The sequence below is a fragment of the Bubalus kerabau genome, chromosome 4, assembly GCF_029407905.1.
Source record: "Bubalus kerabau isolate K-KA32 ecotype Philippines breed swamp buffalo chromosome 4, PCC_UOA_SB_1v2, whole genome shotgun sequence".
Taxonomy (NCBI): Eukaryota; Metazoa; Chordata; class Mammalia; order Artiodactyla; family Bovidae; genus Bubalus; species Bubalus kerabau.
Genome location: NC_073627.1, coordinates 7,756,015 through 7,772,487, shown reverse-complemented (window position 1 = coordinate 7,772,487; position 16,473 = coordinate 7,756,015). Strand labels below are relative to the sequence as shown.

General features: G+C 56.1%; 1 protein-coding gene across 2 annotated transcripts; it reads left to right on the top strand.

Annotated features, from left to right (window-relative positions):
• Positions 1-5,154: 5,154 nt before the first annotated feature.
• FDXR (ferredoxin reductase) lies at positions 5,155-16,473 on the top strand. 2 transcript variants are annotated; one of them, XM_055579807.1, is made up of 12 exons: positions 5,155-5,306; positions 6,090-6,187; positions 10,456-10,551; positions 10,750-10,872; positions 10,999-11,112; positions 11,421-11,522; positions 13,830-13,937; positions 14,164-14,248; positions 14,380-14,579; positions 14,663-14,834; positions 15,742-15,829; positions 15,965-16,473. In XM_055579807.1, the coding sequence occupies exons 1-12, from the start codon at positions 5,228-5,230 to the stop codon at positions 16,008-16,010; spliced, it is 1,311 nt and encodes a 436-aa protein (XP_055435782.1). In that variant the 5' UTR covers positions 5,155-5,227; the 3' UTR covers positions 16,011-16,473. The 2 variants fall into 2 exon arrangements, with proteins under 2 accessions (XP_055435782.1, XP_055435781.1); XM_055579806.1 differs by having other exon boundaries at positions 15,659-15,829.

Below are 16,473 nucleotides of genomic sequence, written 5' to 3'. Positions count from 1 at the left end.
ACCTCAGCCGACTTCATCTCAGGACTAAACAGCTGGATCCTTCCTGCTTTTGCTCTGAGCCTCGGGAAGGCTAGAGGACAGGGATAAGGAGAGGCCCTAGGTTGGGGGCAGGCCAGGAGGGGCATGGAAAGAGAAGGGTCCACCTGCCCCCTGGCGAGGGCCTCCCTGGTGCCAGGGAGCTCTGAACTTGGCCACTGCTTCTTCCTGTGCTGTTTGAGGTTCCGGCCCCAAAGGAGCCCTCTCCCCAGGGACCACAGGGAGTGGTTACCTTTGGGAGACTTTCCTAGTATCTCAGCCAGGAAGCCTGTGCAAGACCCTGGCAGCAGCTCCCGAGACTCACAGCACCTGTGAGCTCAAAGTGTGTGTTTTGTGGGGAAGGCTTCAGGAAAGATGAAGGTAGCAAGGGGGTAAGTAGCTTTGAGCAGGACCTTGGCTAGCTCCCCAAGTCGGCTTTGTTTGTGATGTTCCCAAGGGGTGGAAGAATTCTCAACTGGGAGAGGGAGAAAATGACGGGGAGGGTAGCTGAGGCTGGAGAGGGGTTATGGGAACAGGCGCTGGAGGTCAGATGGTCTTGGAGAGGAGAGGAAGGAGTGGGAGAAGGATGGGGGTTCAGACACAAGAGCTTGGAGTCAAGGGCCACGCTTAGCTGTGAAAGGAATGTCTGCAGCCTGGGAGTGAGGCGGAGATGTAAGGGAGTGACTGATGCCAGCCAGAGGAAGAGGCTGGGTACTGGGGACGCCACTGAGATCCAGCCCAAAGCCGGTGGCCTGGAGAGAGAGCTGGGAGCAGCGCTGCCTGGAGGCTGGATGAGAAAGTGGGAGGCAGGGCCAGGCTGGAGGCTGAGGGAGGGTCAGAGAAGGAGGCCGGGCCTCTGACACGAGGCCAGAGCGGTTAGTTTAGAACAGGGTTTCTCATTTCGGCACTGTGATGTTTTGGCCAGATAGTTCTTTGTCGTTGGGGGCCTGTGCTGTGCATTGTAGGATGTTCAGTCGCATCGCTAGCTTCTATCCACTAGGTTGCCAAGTTGGGACAATCAAAAACGTTTCCAGACATTGCCAAATGTCTCCTGGTTGGGGGGCGGGTGGCAAAACCCCTTCTCTGGTTGAGGACACGCAAGCCTATCCTGAGTGCACAATCACCTTGTTTTTCAGTGAAGTCCTTGGACGAGGTGGAGGGCATGCTGACCCTGATAAACGGGAGGCCAAATGCCAGCACGTCGGGTGTGGGGAGGGGAGAGGGTCAGGCGAAGGTGTTCTCTGAGCCTGGTCCCGTGAGAGCACCCGTCTCTGGTATGGCCTTAGGCAGCTCTGCTGAGTAGCTCCCACTTGCCTGGCCAGGTCCATTCCCCTCTCCTCCACCCTGCCCTTCTCTCTGGAAGCCTACAGCTCCTGGCCGGTGCCCTCTCCTCCTGCTGCAGCTCTTGCTATTTCTGGAACAGGTCCTTCTTTTTGCTCCTTCAGGGCCTAGGGTGAAAGTGGCTTCCAGCTGTTGATCGTCTCCCCCAGCTCCCCGGGGAGGGGGGCGCTTCACCACATCCTTTATCCTGCCACACCTCTGCACAAAGTTCCTTCATTAAACTCTCTTCAATCAGCCCCTCTGAGCACGCCATCTGGTTCCTGCTGGGAGGCTGACTGATAGAGCAGTTTTAGATCCAAGCAGCCCTCTTGGAAGGAGGCAGGCTTGGCAGCCTCCCCCACCTACTGCTCTGCTATATGTTATTGATGCTCTTTTGAAATGCATTAGCAACTCAGAAATGGCCTTAAGGTCTGGGAATGTGATTAATCAAACAGCTAATTCTCCACATGAAAAATGCAACATCAGAAAAGGCCCCCTTGCACACTCCTGGCTAATGATTAAAACCATCCTAATACAACCAGTGACTTAGTATTACTGATCTGGGCCTGAGTGGGGAACAGGCTGAAGTTGGAGGCCCTGGTACCAGACCTGGCTATACAGCAGGCCCCCAAGAACACTCTATCACTTTGAGGCTTGATTTTCTGTTACTCTGGGATTGTGACTGGAATTGAATGGGCCTTGAGAAATGAGGGGAGATGACAGGAGTGAATGAAGCCCTTTGAGGGCTCTGCAGAGACCTAAGGTCTAATTTACAGAGACACACTGGAGGGGATATTTATGATGATGTTAGCCAACATCAATTCAGAACTTATGGCACATTTTTAACCTATGCTATCTTAACTTAAAAATTATTTATTAGACTTTGCCGGGTCTTAGTTGCAGCATATGGGATCTAGTTCCTTGACCAGGGATCAAACCCTGGCCCCTGCATTGGGAGCTCGGAGTCTTAGCCACTGGACCACCAGAGAAGTCCCTATGCTATCTAACTTTAATCTTTACAAGAAATTGGTACTACTTCCCCCTCATATTGTGAAGATAAGCCTTAGATTAAACTTATCAATGTCATATAGCTTGTACGTGGAGGAAGAAAGATTCAAACCTGGTGTGTCCAACTCCAGAATTCCTGTTCTAAACCACCAGATACTACCTGTGGGTAAGGAGCACTCTAGGGCATTCTAGGGTGTCTATCCAGAATCTCCTCTTCCTCCCATGTGAGAGGGTAATAAATGGAATGTTAAGACAGACTCTTCATGTACATCCATTATGTGCCTGGCAGTGTGCAGACTCCGGGGATGAGAGTGTGATTGGGCCTCAGTCTCCTGGAGCTTATTGTCTAGTGCAGCAATCGAGAAACCTTTTCGGTCAAATGTTAGATGGTAAATATCTGGGACTTTGTGGATGATATGGTTTATGTCACAACTACTCAACTGTGCCATCAAAGTGCAAAAACGGCCAGAGACAATATGCAAAGAAATGATCATCACTGTGTTCTATGTTTTTTGCCATGCTGTGAGACTTGTGGGATCTTAGCTCCCCGACCAGGTATCAAACATGGGTCCTGGCAGTCTTAGCACTGAGTCCTCATCACTGGACCGCCAGGAAAGTCCCTACATTCTTTTTTTTGTAATTTTATGTAATTTTCACATGTCACAGAATATTATTCTATAGTTTTAGAAAAACCGTTTAAGAATGTAAGTCATGAACTTGTAGGTTATACAAAGACAGGTGGTGAGAGGAATCTGTGCTACAAACCGTAGCTTGCCTACTCCTGGTCTGATGGGAGGAGTACAAAACACTATGGCTTATTAGAAATCAGAGCAGCATTTACTTCTCAGTGAAGGGAAGTAAGTGGAGGGGAAGGGAAGTAAGTAAAGGGAAGGGAAGTGTCTGGAAGGGGCAAAAGGAGCTCCTGCAAGTGCTGACCAAGTTCTACTTCGTGATCTAAGTCACGGTTATATGGTTACGACTTGTGATGATTCATCAACCAGTACACTTATGGTCTGTGCAGTTTTCTGTTCATCATACTTTGTAAAGAAAAAAAAAAGTCTGCCATTCCAGTTCTACAAGGATCAAGCTATTAGCTACTGCAGTCACTCATCAACAATGTTCCCTAAGGGGAATTCGTGATGGGGGAAAACAGGAATGTTCTGTGCTCTGTATGTTGCTGTTTTAGTCCCTAAATCATGTCTGACTCTGTTGGGATCCTGTGGACTGTAGCCCTCCAGGCTCCTCTGTCCATGGGATTGCCCAGGCAAGAATACTGAAATGGGTTGCCTTTTCCTGCTCCAGGGGATCTTCCTAACCCAGGGTTCGAACCCATGTCTCCTGCACTGGCAGGTGGATTCTGTACCACTGATCCACCTGGGAAGCCCTGTGCTTTGGATATACTGGCCCCCAGATAGTTGTTATATAACTAACGAAACATTCCAATGCCCCCAGATTCTTGCATCTTCCCATACATGGAAAAGCACTAAAATCATTAACTCAAGATGTCTGTTCTTTGTGGTTAACAGTAATCTTCTTATGCTTGATTACATGTTATTTCCAGCGGGAAAAAAAAGTTTATAAATATCCTGGCTCCTCCCTTACCTCTTTGAAGCAGTGTCTCAGAGTAATCTGAGAGGCTGTCTTCCTGGGCAACAGCCCTCAGTAAGGTGCCAGAATAAAACTGAACTCACAACGTGTACATTGTGCATTATTCTTTCAGCTGACAACGTCAAATAAAAAGATAACTTAAGAATGATAAAGCAGTTTAATAAGTAATGAGTAGCTGGAGTGTTGAGGGGATAAAAACGGGCGCTAACCCCAGCTTGGGAGACGACGGGTCAGGGAAGGCTTCTTCAAGGATGTGCCTGACAGGGCACTTGGGGCGGGGGGTGGGGGAGGCGGCATCACAAGTATTGGGTCAGATGTCACTAGGGCTGTATTTAAAAGTACATTTTGCTCATTATGAATTTTTGCCTTAATTTTCATCTTTTAAAACATTGCATTACAATATTATTACCTCAATTTCTGAGGGTTTTGGCGCCCTCTTAAATTTTGCACTCGGGGCCAGTGCAAAATTCGCCTCCGTCTATTCCAGCTTGTTGGACGAGGGTGGGAGACCTGGCTCTGTCCTTAGTACGGAGGGCAAGACTCTCCTGCTGGTCCCTCATCTTTGTAAAGGGGAGGACCGTTACGCAACAAGATCACCGAGGTTTAAAATTCTTCCTGGCACGACCCGGACTCACCTTGGCGGGGTCGGACCCCGTACAACACGCCGGAGAAAGTGCCACGGGAAGACGCTTTTCCCAGACTTCCAGACTTCGTCTTTATTACCCAATGGGAGGGGAGGCGCGCTTGAACCCGGCTTGTGATTGGCTGGGACCGAAACGAACCGGGATAGGCTCTCAAAGGGGAACGGCGCCTTGCGTCATCAGCGAGCGACGAGACCCTCTAGAGGGAGCAGGTAAGTAAACTAAGCTCCTTTCTGATTGGCTTGCTCTTTCAGTACGGTTGAAACAGCAGTGGGGATTTGCTCTCCTCTAAGTCTAGGCTCCAGATAATTGGAGAAAGGGTGAAGACGGGGGAGAAGTTTATTGCGTCACTTACTGCCCGGAAGTCCTGGGGGGCGAGCCTTCAGAGGAAGGGGGTGGGTCGGGGGGGCGGGCCTCTCCCTGTGGGGCGGTGGGGATAGAGCCACCACGCCGTTCGGTCCTGAAGCGTGGGAGGCGGGCCTGGGGGCGGGGTCGAACCTGTGGGCGGGGCGCCAGCGGAAGGGCGGGGCGGGGAGGGGCGGGGCCAGGGAAGGCCGGGGGCGGGGCCGGGCCCGGCGCGGGAGTGCGGGGCAACAGGCAGAGTCTGGTCCCTGGGCTGGTTCCTTTTCCCAAGCATGGCTCCACGCTGTTGGCGCTGGTGGCCCTGGTCGTCTTGGACTCGGACTCGGCTGTCTCCTTCCAGGAGCATCCAGAGTAGGAGCAGAGCGCCTCTAGGGCTGGGTGGGAGTTCGGGGAGGCCTGCGAACGATCCCGTGAGAAGTGGGAGCCAAGCCGGGACGGGGCTGGAGAGGGGAGAGGGAGGGGACCAGGGCCGAGACTGGAGGGGTGCACTCATGTAGACGGAGTGGGGGCGGTGTCCAGGGGCAGATGACGGCCTGTGCGGCAAGGTGTGAGGCTGCTGGGGTGAGACAGGGGTCAACAAAGGTGCGAAGGGGAGACCATGATGTCCACAAGCGTGAGAAGGAGTGAATGAGGGGGATAAGGAGGTCTGTGGGGCAGGAGGGAAGTCTGAAACAGAGGTCTGTATGGGTGATAGAGGGCTCTGTGGAAGGAGAGGAGTTAGAAGAGGTAAAACGGGGGATTGTGGGGCGATCCACAGGGGCGAGATTGGGTGATGCCAGGTCTCTTGGAAGATGTGGTATTCTAGCTGAGTGGGTTGGGAAAACCCAGGAAGAAAAATTAAGCAGTGCTGAGCAGTCCTGAGCACCACTTCAGGGGTGATGGGGAGTGTTGGGTAGGCCCTCTAAAGCGGGCTCTGGATGTGGCTGAGATGGGGGCTCTGGATGGACACACAACCTTTGGAGATTCAGATGGAATAAGGGACCCTGGCAAATGTCGAAGCTTCGAAGAATAAGAGGAGGATGCATATGAGGGTGAAGCCTAGGAAACTCCATCTTCTCTTCGACATTTAAGTTGGGATTTGGCACAGGCGAGGGAGTCTTGTTCTGACCTTCTGCCCCCATCCCCCCACCCTAGACTTCGGCCAGCACTTCTCCACACAGGAGCAGACCCCCCAGATCTGTGTGGTGGGCAGTGGCCCAGCTGGCTTTTACACGGCCCAGCACCTGCTAAAGGTAAGCCACTTCCCCCTGGTTCCTTTTCCCAAGATTCACCTGCTGCTCCAGTCCTAAGTGCAAGCCCCACTCCTTTGGGTTTTAAAACCACTCCTGGATTCCTGATGGGGAAGAGGCTCCCAGCCCATCTGGACAGGACACTTGTACATGCTTTGTCACCTGGGGCTCCCCACTCTAGGTCCTCAGCTCGGAGAGAAGTGTGTTTACCTCCTGGGTGGTGGTTCGTGGCAGACAGTTGGCTATGCTTTCCTGGCCAGGTACTCCAGGGTTAGGTTTAGGGTTAGGTTACTCCAGACCTGGAGGATAACTTTGTCCTGCCCCTCATCTTCCCTTCTTTCTCCTCTCTGTTCCCAATATCCTGCATCTTGAGGCCACCCGCTCGTCTCAAGGCCCTCTGTAACGTTAGGCGCCTCATTGCACTCTCCTTGCCAATAGTTCCAGCCCTCCCCACGCCATGCTGTTTTTTCAGCCTGCTCTCCACTCCCCATCCTACCCCTTCCCCCCACCCCATGGCCAGAGTCTCAAGGTTTATAGTAGTAGCCTTGGCGGGCAGGGCCCCAAGGTTGCTGGTTACCCTTGAAACATCGGCAGGCCTTGGTGGGGCGGGAGTCGGGGGTGAGAGAGGGGTGCGGGCGAGTTCAGCTGACTGAGACATAGGACAATGACCTTGCTGTGGAGAGAAAAGAGAAAGGATGAATATATTAATTATACACTCTACTTAAAAAGTAGGGTGATCGACCTTCCCAGTTTGTCTAGGGTGTGAGGCTTTCAGTCTTAAAGCTGGGAGGGTCTTGGGGAGGCCAGGATGAGTTGGTCCCCCTGCCAGAAAGTGACCTAAGCTCACCTTCTAAGCAGCACAGATAAAAGAGCTAATTACAGTGAAGTGACCAGTAAGAGCCTGGTAAGTGGGGTCAGTGGGAAAGTGCTTCCTGGAGAAGGTGTGTTTGAGTTGCACTGAAGGAGGCTTCCAGGCTCTGGAGAGGAGCTCCCACATGGGCTTCATTACAGGCCAGTTTCCATGGGTTACGACAGACCTGGGCACCGGGAGGGAGACCAGGGATCTTCCACGGCTTGTATAAGGGGAGCTGTGTGAGCAGAGCCTGAAATCTGGGGAGAGGGGCCTTCCAGGCAGGGTTCTCAGTGCTCCTAGTGTGAGCAGAGACTCTGCCCTGTGCCTACTTTCCCCGTGGGAGGTACTGGGGCTGGGCACCGGGGCCAGTTACAAGCTGGTCCCTGCCCACTGGGAGCTTCAGACTACCAGCTATGGTCCTGCGACAGGAACATGAGGCACATTTGGGACAGTGACACTTAGCTGAGTCAGGCACTGTCTACACAGCATGTCCTCACAGCATCAAGACAACTTGCGAAGCAGGTGGCATGACTCTTGCTTCAGAGGTGAGAATGCTGAGGCCGAGCGAGGCTGCCCAAGGCCCCACTGCTGAGCAGGGAAGGCCTGGGTTCTGAGCGTGGACTGTCCAATGGCAGAGCCTGCCCTTAAGGTCCATGCTGGGCCGTTCAGTTATCAAGCACTGGACGCTGACATGATCCAGGACAGCTTGGCCCTGGGAACATGGGCATGAGCAGGACAGACGTAGTCGCCATGGTCAAGGACCTGACAGTCTACTTGGGGGGCTGTGGAGTAGAGAAGAGGGTTTACGTGATAGTCTAGGATTCTGACAGGCGAGGGGACTCTGTGTACAGGTGGGACATCTAACCCAGCCAGAGGGGGTGATGTCCTTGATCTGTTTCTAAAGGACAGAAGGAGGGGTCGGGGAGGAGGCCAGAGAGCCCCAGGCTCAGAGAACTAGCTGGCAAACACCCAGAGGAAAGAGAATGCGGGTTTGGGGATGGGCGAGTTGGGGAGGTGGAAGGTGAGAGCAGAGGCTGGAGGAGGTGCGTGGGCCCTGAGCAGGCTGGACTCCGGCAGTTTCTCTTGGTGCTGTCCATCCCCCTCTCTCCATCAGAGTGCCCTGGGGGACTGGTGAAAAGGTACATTTCTGGGCCTCCTTTCCACCTAATCAAGCCGTGACTGGGGCCCAGGAATCAACATTTGAAACAGCATGCCTCCCTCTGTCCTGGGCGTGCAGTTGCCACAGGTGGTTGGCTTCACCAAAGGGTTTTGGGGGAGGGGGTTGAAAGCACCCTGATTTCGATCTGGAGCTCTCTCTGCCTGCAGGGCTGGTGACCAGGAGAGCAGTGGGAGCCAGCCACTGGGGTGGCAGTGGGGAGGATGGGAGTCTGATTGGACATGGTCGAGGGGAGTCAGAGAGGAAGCCCAGCTTCTGGCTTGAGGTGGAAGGAAGTCCGGGAGCAGAGGGGGAGAGGTTTGGGGGAAGGGGACTGGCTTCCATCCGGATCGGTGTTTGGTGTCTCGGGTGAGCTGTCCAGGGGTCTCAGGCTTGGTAGGAGGGCTGGGCAGAGGAGAGGAGAATGTCATCAGTAAGTCCACAGGAATTTGAGGTCATAGGAGGGAGTGATGACACCTCCCCAGGGAGTGTCCTGGGCAACGGGAGGGGGTCTCAGATTGGAAGAACCTCCGAGAATATTCTTGTTAGAGAAGGAATAGAGCAAAGAGGACCTGGGAAAGAACAGCCAGAGGGATTGAGGGACGGGGGAGAGCTAGGAGGCACCAGTGGTAAAGAACCCGCCTGCCAAGCAGGAGACACAAGAGATGAGGGTTCGATCCCTGGGTCGGGAAGATCCCCTGAAGGAGGAAATGGCAACCCACTCCAGTATTCTTGCCTGGAGAATCCCATGGACAAAGGAGCCTGGTGGGCTACAGGTGGGGTCCCAAAGAGTCACGACTGAAGCGACTTAGCACTCATGTGAGAGCTAGGAAGGAGTGGCTTCCTGGAAGAGGAGTCCGGTCCTGTGGGAGAACCAGTGAACAGGTCCAGCGGGTTTAGTCTTATGGAGGTGGCCTTGGAGAGGGCCCTGTGACCTGGAGGGAAGGCTCCACGCTGGAAAGAAGGAAAGATAAGATGGGAAGGCAGATAGTGTGTGATGCTGACCCGCAGCCTAAGCAGTCTGAACCTTGTCCCGGGGCCGGGCCGCCTGGGGAGGCCCGCGAGCCAGGCGGTGAGACGCAGCTGCCACAGCTGCGGCGACGGCAGCGGCTTCTGATCGACACTCGCCGCGGGTCTCGCCCGGGGCTGAGGCTGCAGGCCTTGCTCATTGCATCTGCAGCATCATGCCAGAAGGACTGTTCCGTGGTCCAAAGAAGTTAAGAATCATTCCAGCAGCACAGAGTCAGATAGTGGTGGCGCTGGGTCAGCTCCCGCGGCTGTTGACTCCAAAACTTCAGCTCTTCAAGGGCACAGTGAGGTCGGTGGGGCGGAGGGAGGTGTTTCTAGCGCCGCCTGTGGATGGCACGGATGGGGAGAGTCAGCAGGCACGGTGGGCAGTCGGGGGGCCTGGACTTGGACACAGGCAGTGGGCTTCCCAGGTGGCGCTAGTGGTCAAGAACCCGCCTGTCAACGGCAGGAGACATAAGAGACATGGGTTTGATCCCTGGGTCGGGAAGATCCCCTGGAGGAGGAAATGGCAACCCACTCCAGTATTCTTGCCTGGAGAATTCCATGGACAGAAAAGCCTGGTGGGCTACCGTCCATGGGGTCACAAAGAGTTGGACACAACTGAGCGACTGAGCATACACACAGGTATAAGTTTTCAGGTGTGGGTCTCAGGTCATCCACAGGCTGGGCATTTCTAGAAGTGTCAAAGGGTTCTAGGACAGGGCTGTGTGTCACGCCTGACCAAATAGATGGAGAAGCTCTCCTGATACAGCTCCGGTGGAGGGAAAGCTACCGCCTTCCTTGGCTGGCCAACAGTCTCACCGTCTCAGTGGGCTGGTGGTCCTTGAAGTTGGGCCTTGGCTGCCCTGGCTCTGGACTGCCCATCCCTCTAGTCTGGCTCTCTAGGCAGGTGAGGACAGATGGGCCTTTCTCTTCCCTGTGTCCTCAGCCCACTGAGCGGGGCTGTCCTGCTTTGCTCCGGGAAGGGCAGACTTAGCCTCTGCTTCAACCCCACCAGGGCTTCCCAGGAGGCCTGCCCATGCAGGAAATGCAGGCGATGTGGGTTCCATCCTTGGGTCGGGAAGATCCCCTGGAGGAGGAAACGGCAACCCACTCCAGTATTCTTGCCTGAAGAATCCCATGGACAGAGGAGCCTGGCAGGCTGCGGTCCACGGGTTGCAAAGAGTCAGCCACGGCTAAAGCAACTTAGCACGCAAGACACTTGGCCCCACCAGCTGCTGCCCTCTCCCCCAGCACCACTCCCGGGCCCACGTGGATATCTATGAGAAACAGCTGGTGCCCTTCGGCCTGGTGCGCTTTGGCGTGGCACCCGACCACCCCGAGGTCAAGGTGGGTGTCTCTGGGTTCAGAGCGGGGGTTAAGAGACTTTGGTCAAGATGCTGGAGGGGGAGGGAGGCTCCTGGACCTCATGGGATGACCCCAGGCTTTCTGGAGGGGGCGACACCCCGGACACTGTGGGGTGAGGGTGGCATTGCCATGGGCCCTGGCTCTGCCCCACCCTCTAACCCCTCACCCTGGGCCTGGCAGAATGTTATCAACACCTTTACCCAGACGGCCCGCTCTGAACGCTGTGCCTTCTACGGCAACGTGGAGGTGGGCAGGGATGTGACCGTGCAGGAGCTGCGGGACGCCTACCACGCCGTGGTGCTGGTAAGTGCAGGTGGGTGAGGCTGGGGGGACGCTATGGAGAAGGAGCTGCAAGGAGGCCAGTGGGAGCCTGGGCGCTGGGCTGTTCGGCCCCTTAGCTGCCGCTGAGGCCTCTGGTTCTGTCCTCAGAGCTATGGGGCAGAGGACCATCAGGCCCTGGATATCCCCGGTGAGGAGCTGCCCGGCGTGTTCTCGGCCCGGACCTTCGTGGGCTGGTACAATGGGCTTCCTGAGAACCGGGAGGTGAGTTTGGGGAGCCCTCTCCCGCCCTCTTCCTCCCCACTCCTCATCTAGCTCTTGGCTCCCACAGCTGGGGGAAGGGGCAGCCACAGGCCTAGGAGGCGGCTGGTGAGATGAGATGTGAAGCATCAGGCTGGCCGAGGTGGGGAGGCTTCTGGGAAGAGGGGGTGATGGGTGGTGGGGGCGGGACCTGGGTTGAAACTCGGAGCGCAGAGAAGCCTGAGGCTATGCCTGGGGATGGGGCGTGAGGCTGAGGTCAGCCTGACTGAGGCCCAGGCTGGGTGAGCCTCATCCCGACCTCTGTCCCCCAGCTGGCCCCGGACCTGAACTGTGACACAGCCGTGATTCTGGGGCAGGGGAATGTGGCTCTGGACGTGGCCCGGATCCTGCTGACCCCACCCGACCACCTGGAGGTGAGTGGGTAGATCATGGGCTGGAAGGGTGGGAGTTGGGAGAGGAGGCCCCTGTCTGCAGGGTCTGGGCCTCGTCCCTCCAGCCTGAACTCAGTGCCTGCTTCCCCACATGCCGGGGCAGAGGCCTTCTAAAAGGCAGCTTTGCTGCTGCTGCTGCTAAGTTGCTTCTGTCGTGTCCAACTCTGTGTGACCCGAGACGGCAGCCCACCAGGCTCCCCCGTCCCTGGGATTCTCCAGGCAAGAACACTGGAGTGGGTTGCCATTTCCTTCTCCAATGCATGAAAGTGAAAAGTGAAAGTGAAGTCGCTTAGTCGTGTCCGACTCTTCGCGACCCCATGGACTGCAGCCTACCAGGCTCCTCTGTCCATGGGATTTTCCAGGCAAGAGTACTGGAGTGGGGTGCCATTGCCATCTCCGAAAAGGCAGCTTTACCTCACGCCATCTCCTCATCACCTTCTGCAGCTACGTAGGCTTCTTAGAAGGAAGAGTTTTCCGTGTGCACACACCCCTCCCCCGCTCAGAGCCCTCTCAACACACCTCCTGTATGTGCGCATGCGTGCTGCATCGCTAAATTGTGTCCGACTCTTTGCGGCCCGTTGACTGTAGCCCACTAGGCAGCTCTGTCCATGGGATTCTCCAGGCGAGAATAACTGGAGTGGGTTGCCATGCCCTCCTCCAGGGGAAGTGAAAGTCGCTCAGTCATGTCTGACTCATTGCGGCTGTATAGTCCATGGAATTCTCCAGGCCAGAACACTGGAGTGGGTAGCCTTTCCCTTCTCCAGGGGATCTTCCAGACCCAGGGATCAAACCCAGGCCTCGCGCATTGCAGGTGGATTCATCTTTAATTAATTTTTTAAAATAATTTCAGTTAGTTTATTTTTGGCTGTGCTGGGTCTTCGTTGCTGGGCAGGCGTTTCTCCAGCTGCATTGAGCAGGGCCTACACTCTGGTCGTGGTGCGAGGGTCTCATCGTGGCGGCTTCTCTTGCCACAGAGCACAGGCTGGAGGGTGCGCGGGCTTCGCTGGTCGCAGCTCCCGGGCTCTAGAGCGCAGGCTCAGTAGTTGTGGCGCGCGGGCTTAGTTGCTCCAGGGCACGTGGGATCTTCCCGGATCAGGAATTGAACCCATGTCTCCTGCAGCAGCAGGCGGATTCTTTATTACTGACCACCAGGGAAACTCACCTGTATTCATCTTTTAGCTCTCGGTTCAGTTGTCCCTTCCTCCAGGAAGCCTTCCAGGACCGTCCTGAGTGGGTCTGCCTCCCCTCCTTCCGTGGGCTCGGCTACTGTTTGTTTCAGAGCATGTTGTCACCACCGCAGTGTTACACTTATTAGTGAATATTCGATAAGCCTCTCTCCCCCCAGATCAGAAGCTCTGTGCGGCCAGCACCATGTCTCTTTTGTTCACCATTGACCCTGCCTGCTGTGCCCCTTGCACACTTGGTAAACACTTGTTGAATGACGATTGTCAGCCTGGTTTGCTACTCAGTTCAGTCACTCAGTCGTGACTGACTCTTTGCAACCCCATGGACTGCAGCACGCCAGGCTTCCCTGTCCATCACCAGCTCCCGGCTTGCTCAAACTCATGTCCTTCTAGTTGATGATGCCATCCAACCATCTCATCCTCTGTCGTCCCCTCCTCCTGCCTTCAGTCTTTCCCAGCATCAGGGTCTTTTCCAAGGAGTCAGTTCTTTGCATCAGGTGGCCAAAGTATTGGAGTTTCAGCTTCAGCATCAGTCCTTCCAATGAATATTCAGGACTGATCTCCTTCAGAATGGACTGGGGATCTCCTTGCAATCCAAGGGACTCTGAAGAGTCTTCTCCAATACCACAGTTCAAAAGCATCAATTCTTCCACGCTCAGCTTTCTTTATAGTCCAACTCTCACATCTATATATTACTGCTGGAAAAACCATAGCTTTGACTAGACGGAGCTTTGTTGGCAAAGTAATGTCTCTGCTTTTTAATATGCTGTCTAGGTTTATCATAGCTTTTCTTCCAAGGAGCAAGCATCTTTTAATTTCATGACTGCAGTCACCATCTGCAGTGATTTGGGAGCCCAAGAAAATAAAGTCTGTCACTGTTTCCATTGTTTCCCCATCTGTTTACCACGAAGGGATGGGGCGGGTTTGCTGCTAGTTGGAACCATTTGCAGAATTGGCGGCAGTACTCTGTCTGGCCACCAGAGGGGACAGTGTTGCCATTTCAGGCCGCCAACCTTCTCACCGCCCAGGGTCTGGACACCAGCAAATGGAGAGTCCCCTTCCGCTGTCGTTTTCCAGTGACTTTAAGGTCCTCCTTTTGTGCCAGAAAACGGACATCACTGAGGCCGCCCTGGGAGCCCTGAGACAGAGTCGGGTGAAGACGGTGTGGATCGTGGGCCGACGTGGACCCCTGCAAGTGGCCTTCACCATAAAGGTGCTGGGGTCTGAGGGCCAGGGGCCAGGGTCCCTTGGGAGGCGTGGCAGGGCAGAGCTGCCCAGGGTGGACGAGGGGGAGACAGGCAGGGCCCCCTGGGGCCCAGTGCCTTTCGTGGTGGTGGGTGGTGGTGGTGTCTCCCCTGGGCTGGGTTCTGGGGTGGGCTCAGGAGTGGACAGCGCTCTGGACCTGACCCTCTCGCCCACTCCCCACTACCACCCCCAAGGAGCTTCGGGAGATGATTCAGTTACCAGGAACTCGGCCCATGTTGGATCCTGCAGATTTCTTGGGTCTCCAGGACAGAATCAAGGGTGAGGGGCCCTGGCCTGGCTCCCCAGCTCACTAGGAGGGGATGGTCTAGGTCAGAGAGGGCTGGGGGGAGGGCATGTGGGGAGAAGGCTGGAACCCAGACACGCCCTGAGATGTCCTGCATTGCTAACAGAGGCTGCTCGCCCGAGGAAGCGGCTGATGGAACTGCTGCTTCGAACAGCCACGGAGAAGCCAGGGGTAGAGGAGGCTGCCCGCCGGGCATCAGCCTCCCGCGCCTGGGGCCTCCGCTTCTTCCGAAGCCCGCAGCAGGTCCTGCCCTCGCCAGATGGGCGGCGGGCGGCAGGCATCCGCCTGGCAGTCACGAGACTGGAGGTGAGTCTCCTGTTCCCCAAAGACATCCCCGTTCTCAAGTCTCCCTACCCCCCAGCCTGGTGTTTCTCACACTCTACCCACAGGGCATTGGAGAGGCCACACGGGCAGTGCCCACCGGGGATGTGGAGGACCTCCCCTGTGGGCTGGTGCTGAGCAGCATTGGGTATAAGAGCCGCCCCATCGACCCCAGTGTGCCCTTTGACCCCAAGCTTGGGGTCGTCCCCAATATGGAGGGCCGGGTTGTGGATGTGCCAGGTGAGAGGGCGTGGCGGGGGGACAGGGAGGCTGGTATCTCTCAGGGCTGTTTCACATTCATTCCTTCATCAGGTGACATGTACTAGGAAACTGTTCTGAGTCAGGCTCATGACTCAGCCCCACCCACCTCCTGGCCCTATGAGAAGTCCCCAGTGTAGCTGAGATGCCCACTCGTATGTCTGGTTATTAAATCGGTCAGGGTGCTGAGACCTGCTCTGGGCTAGGCCAGGGCTGAGACTAGAGATTAAGCAGCAGCTTAATCCTTGTCCTCTGCAAGTTAGCAGTCTGGTTAAGTATCCACATGTGTGCTGCACTCAGTTCTGTCCCACCCTTTGTGACCCCATGGACTGCAGCCCACCAGGCTCCCTCTGTCCACGGGGATTCTCTGGGCAAGAATGCTGGAGTGGGTTACCATGTCCTCCTCCAGGGGATCGTCTCAACCCAGGGATCAAACCCAGGTCTCCCACATGGCAGGCGGATTCTTTAATGTCTGAGCCACCAGGGAAGCCCCAAAAATCACATACCTATCTAGTTATTAATTCATTCAGTGTTTACTGAGAGCCTGCTGAAGCAAGGTGACAGGACCCAGCTCCTCCAGGGAGCGCCAAGATGCAGGGACACTAAGGTGTAAGGTGGGGTGCGGTGCGTGGTGAGAACACCTGGGTGTGTTTGGGGGGGAACTGAGGGCAGTGGCGGCAGACGAGTGGGCCCCGCTGATGGGTGCTGGGGGCCATCCTCCCAGCATGTGTGTCCTGGGGCTCAGGCTTGCCAGGGTGCCCAGCCCACTCCCCATGCCTTCGCCCTCTGTCACCCCCACACCCCAGGCCTCTACTGCAGCGGCTGGGTGAAGCGGGGACCCACGGGTGTCATCACCACCACCATGACCGACAGCTTCCTCACCAGCCAGGTTCTGCTGCAGGACCTGAAGGCCAGGCACCTGCCGTCTGGCCCCAGGCCAGGCTCTGCAGCCATCAAGGCCCTGCTGGACAGCCGAGGTCTGGGCCCCGTGTGAGCTCCCAGGAGGTTGGGGGTGGCGGTGTCTGGGGGAGGTCCCTGGGCCTGAAGGGGGCTGCTCCCCACTGGGGCAGGGGAGCAGGTAGAGGCCCTGAGCCATCTTCCCTCTGCCGCAGGGGTCTGGCCCGTGTCTTTCTCGGACTGGGAGAAACTGGATGCTGAGGAGGTGTCCCGGGGCCAGGCCTCGGGGAAGCCCAGAGAGAAGCTGCTGGATCCTCAGGAGATGCTGCGGCTGCTGGGGCACTGAGCCCAGATCCCAGCCCCGCCGGGTGCAGAGAGAAGAGGAGGGTGAGCCCAGATCCCAGCCCTGCTCAGAGAAGAGAGGAGGCACGCTGGGCAGCGGAGAGGCGTTGGGGTCAGCTTGAGCGGGACTCGGCACCCCAGCTGCGTCCTCTGCCCGTCCTGGCATATAGCCCTGGCTGCCTCTTCTCCAGGGGCGTGGGAGCACTTTCTCGAGCCAGAAGGTCGCTCCTGCCTGTGTGGGTACCTTTCAGCAAGGAGATAACCTTAGTTAGGGATGGAGGCAGGTACAGGCTGACCTCCATCCCTCCTGTCTCTCTCCTGCTGGACTGTGGAGGGTCCCCAGGTCAGGAATATGCTGGAAATAAAGCACCTGCCACCTAGG